The 4,417-nt window shown below is 50.6% G+C and overlaps 1 protein-coding gene across 1 annotated transcript; it reads right to left on the bottom strand.

The window, feature by feature from the left end:
• Nucleotides 1-590: 590 nt before the first annotated feature.
• On the bottom strand, nt 591-4,090 carry sox4a (SRY-box transcription factor 4a). Its single transcript, XM_061665042.1, has one exon. The coding sequence runs from the start codon at nt 3,674-3,676 to the stop codon at nt 2,621-2,623; it is 1,056 nt and encodes a 351-aa protein (XP_061521026.1). The 5' UTR covers nt 3,677-4,090; the 3' UTR covers nt 591-2,620.
• Between the last annotated feature and the right edge of the window lie 327 nt (nt 4,091-4,417).

The following is a 4,417-nucleotide window of genomic DNA, read 5'->3' as shown; positions in this document are numbered from 1 at the left end:
GAACAGGGCGTAAATTGATACAGACTAAATACTGCACCTTAGGGGTCTCTTTCTCTCTTTTTCTCATCATATGTACCAGACAAATGAATGCATCCAAAAGGAATTAATTGGATTTGGGTGCAGACTCCAGCACGAGCACAAGGACAGACAAACACCCTCTGCCTCCCCACTCCCTCAGTACACACACACACACACCCACACACACACCTCATTCTCCTCCTTTATTCGAGTCATGCCTTGCAGAAATGTCTGCCCCCAACCCCCACCAATGGATCAGTCTGCTTCCCTTATTACACACATACACATACACAGTGGCACGCTGGTCCCGAGAGGATTGCAGCCAGCTCTCTCTTGGATACAGTGTTACCATGGCAGCCACGTTTTCTGCACATGTAGTACGAGACGAGAGAGGGTGAATGCGACCACTCCCATCGATTCGCCGGCTGCCTATTGATTCGCGGTCTGATACGGACGAGCGCAGTAAACACGCGTGCGTGGTCACCAGGCTCGGGTAGGGTTTGAAATAAGTGGCAGTCGTGGAATGTGATGCAAAGAACACAAGAAAAGGCATGTTGTACTTTTCAGTTCCAGCTGATTTTATTTCCTTCACGGAGGAAAAGAAATACAAATTAAAAACAACAATCTGTACAGAGGTCTGAGAGGCAGTGATTGACCCAAAAAATTGGCTTTTTTTTTTTCTTATAATAAACAACAAAACAATATTGGCATGATTGGACAAAACATGGTCATAGACAGCATATTGCACAAATGAAAAACCAAAAAAACCAAAACAAAACTTGAAAAAAAAAAAAAAGAAAAATGTCTTGGAAAAAAGAGAAACTCCCGGACCAAAATCATCTTCAACGTGTCCAAAGATGGCTGTCCTAGTGCCTGTTGTTGATCATCATACATAAAACACACAATCTTTGCTTATAGTACAGTCAGTTTACATAAATATCTTCATGTTATTATTCTTTTAAAAATCTTAAACACAACAGCTATAGCTACATATACCTGAATCTGAAATACAAATGCTATTTGCCATGCCATAATATAGGAAAAACAATTAGCCTTTTGCTATACTTAGCCAACAGGTACAGAAAGGTTAAATACTATTTTGGATGCGGTTTGCGCGAGAACAGATGAAGCACTTCATACACCTTCTTTTCCTCCAAAGTCTAGGCAAAGTGGAATGAGCGTGAAAGTCCATCCAGTGGTTCAAATAAAACTTATCTTCAAAAGTAAGAGCAGAAGAGCAAGAAGAAGAACAAGAAGAAAAGCACACGGAGGTATTAGCTCTATCTAAACAGTGACACTCTGGGATCTTTCAGTCCTTAGAAGTCTGCGATGTGTACTGGAGTAAGACGAGTCACCACTCGGGCTGCACGGGAGCCTGTCCGTGGCGCTTTGTTTACTTGGCTGGTGAAACTGGAGTCACTGTGCCATTAAGAAGCATGTGGGTAAATACTGTAAACACGGTGTGAGGTCAGATTGTGCCAACCGAGCCCGCCCACCCCCCTTTCTCTGCACGTCTTAACACTAAATCAAGATCCAAACGACAATGTCGGGGGCTACCCGCTCGCCACCCCCGTCCCCCGCCCCCCTCCTCAAACCGCCACTCCCCCTCCACTTTCTATAGATTTTGTACAAAAATACAAGTAAAAAAATCATGACGCACTCGAAAAGTGAGAGCGGTCAGACACTTTAAATAAGAGACACTTCTAGCCCTTCCGCGCTGGATACAGACAGGTGTATGTACACACACGCGCACGCACGCACACACAAAAACAAGACCTGTACGAGAACAATACTTCTATGTGTAAAAAAATTTTGGCCGGTATAAATACATCAATAGAAAAAAGTCATTCTTGACACCGAGGAACTAGAAAGTTGAAGCACTAGGCAGAAAGGATGCAGACTGGGATGGGGAAAGGAAGGGAAGGGGGCGTTGGTCCTGAATTGTGCACTGAGTGTTTTAAGAAAGCTGAGAAAGGTTTTCCGAAGTCTGGATTCAGTTTTTTTTTTTTTTTTTTTTTTTTTTAAAGTCCTGCCGTTGAAAGAGAAGCTGGTGATCGTGAATTGTGTCCAATCGAAGGTCTCGCACGTTGCGTCATTACGCAGCAATGAACATTTAACAACAGCTAAATTCTCCTCATTTAGGAGAGCATGCGTGTTGATACTGGAACTACTTTTTTTTTTTTTTGGGCGGGGGGCAAAACAAAAAATAAAAACACCTGAAGTGTCTCTTTTCCCCCATCCAAAGTAACACAAATGTTCAGTTTCTTGTCACTTCTCATCCTCTTGAGGATTAGTTTAGAAGTCACTTTTCACTTCTTTCTGCTTACATTCACTCCTGCTCCGTGTCCAAATGCAAACTAAGCATTTTTCATCCGCCCCCCCCCCCACCCCCGACCCGCGCGCTCCCGCCAGACGCACCAAGTCTGTGAGTGGCGCGCGCACACGCACTGTCTCCTCTTTCCACTCTATTCCGTGAAAATGGCTCGGGGGGGTAGAGGGGGAGGGGGGGGGCGTTGTTGGCGGAGTGGTGTGGGGGTTTGAGCAGTTCAAAACTCGGGAGGCTTCGTCTCGGTACTTCAGCCACTGCGCCTCGGCTGTAGTTTCAGTAGGTGAACACCAGGTTGGAGATGGTGGACTCCAGCCAGTCTCCTGAGATCATCTCGCTCACCTCCCGCGTGCAATAGTCCGGGAAGTCGAAGTGGGAGCCGGCGCCGCACTCCCCGAAGCTCCAGTCCAAGTCCCGGTCCAGCTCGGCGTCAGAGAAGCCCATGCCGCCCAGGGACATGCCCTCGTAGCCGGGGCTCGGGTTCAAGTCGAGGCGCTCGTCTTCAAACTCCTCGTCCGAGGATGAGGAGGAGACTGAGGAGGAGTGGGATGCTGACGGCGTGGGCGAGGCCGCGCGGGAGTACCTGAGGCGCGCGGTAGGGGACGACCCGCCGCCCCCGGGGCTGTGCTCCTCGTACAGGCTCAGCGGGTCGGCAGACTCGGCCGAGCTGCTCAGAGTGGGACTGGCCGGGACCCCCACGGAGGGAGGTCCGCTCTCCGAGCTCCACGCCCCCGCCGAGGGGAAGCCGCGCTTGGCCTCTGCGGTGCGCTCGTCGGGGATCTGCCTGGCCCCAGACACTGACCTGGGTTTGAAGACGCTCTGGTGGTCGCCGCCGGCCTGCTTGTGCGTCCTGCTGGCCGCTTTGGCCGCGGGGCTTCTTTTGGCTTTGCTGCCGCGCTCCGAGCTCTTCTCCGCGCGATCCGCCTGCTGCTTACTCGCCCCGCTGCCGGACTTGACCTTCTTTCTGGGCCGGTACTTGTAGTCTGGGTAGTCGGCCATGTGTTTGAGCCGCAGCCGCTCCGCCTCCCGGATGAAGGGAATCTTGTCGGCGTCTTTGAGCAGCTTCCACCGCTTGCCCAGCCGCTTGGAGATCTCCGCGTTGTGCATGTCCGGAGACTGCTCCATGATCTTTCTCCTTTCGATTTGGGACCACACCATGAAGGCGTTCATGGGTCTCTTGATGTGGCCCGTCGGGGTTTTGCACCAGGCCAGGTCGCTCCGCTCCGCCGGGGTGGGAGGCGCATCCATCTCCAAGTCCATCTCTCCGGTGTCTGTGGAGTCCCCGGCTGGGGAAGGAGCGTGAGCGCTCATGTGCTGCTGATGCTGCACCATCCTTCCGCTCAACTGCGTGTAAAAAGTGCGTAAAAAAAAACAAAAAGCGAAAACTAAAACCGACAATAATCAACAATGCTCCTCACTGGTTCTTACCGCACAGCCTGATAAAACTTGTGCCTCGCAACAACAACAACAACAAAAGTTCCCAAGTCTCTGTTCTCTCTCGGCTCGTAACCTTTCGGGCTCAATTCACTCCCCCCCCCCAAAAAAAGAAAGAAAATCAATAAATACAAGGATCCAAGAGTCAACTTTTCAACTGCCCGTGCGGCTGAAAACTCGGCCCGCTGGACCCGGAACAGGTCGCTGTGGACGGCACCAGTGCAAGTCCCTGGAGTGGCTTGTGTGTGCGGTTGAGGAACCATGTGGGTGAATGGAGCAGCTGCGCTTTCTCATAGTCTCCCCGGGCGTTCTGTCAACCTTACTGTAAACACAACAACCGCAGCCGCGCGCTTTTATAGCTTCTCGGCGAGGCACGGCAGCCAATCGGCGTCGGTCCCCATCCCCGCTTATTCTCTCGGGCCACGCCCCTCGCCCGCTCATTGGCTGGGGGAGGGAAGAAAAAAAAGACGGGCAACAATAATAACAATAATAATAATAATGTGCAATGAGGAGCGGTGTGTCTGACCTCATTCCTGTCAGACTCGAGAAGGGAGACAAATTTAGCGTATTTATTGGAGCTCAGTGGGTCTTTTTTGTTTTTTTAGTTGCTGCTGCTCAACTCAAACTAAGTGCAATAGT

This window comes from Phycodurus eques, chromosome 20 (genome assembly GCF_024500275.1).
Source record: "Phycodurus eques isolate BA_2022a chromosome 20, UOR_Pequ_1.1, whole genome shotgun sequence".
Classification (NCBI taxonomy): Eukaryota; Metazoa; Chordata; class Actinopteri; order Syngnathiformes; family Syngnathidae; genus Phycodurus; species Phycodurus eques.
This window is presented reverse-complemented; position numbering and strand designations above follow the sequence as displayed.

What these genes read in the sequence shown, in the direction of transcription:
- sox4a (XM_061665042.1), bottom strand. Translation starts at nt 3,676, where the DNA reads ATGGTGCAGCATCAGCAGCACATGAGCGCTCACGCTCCTTCCCCAGCC.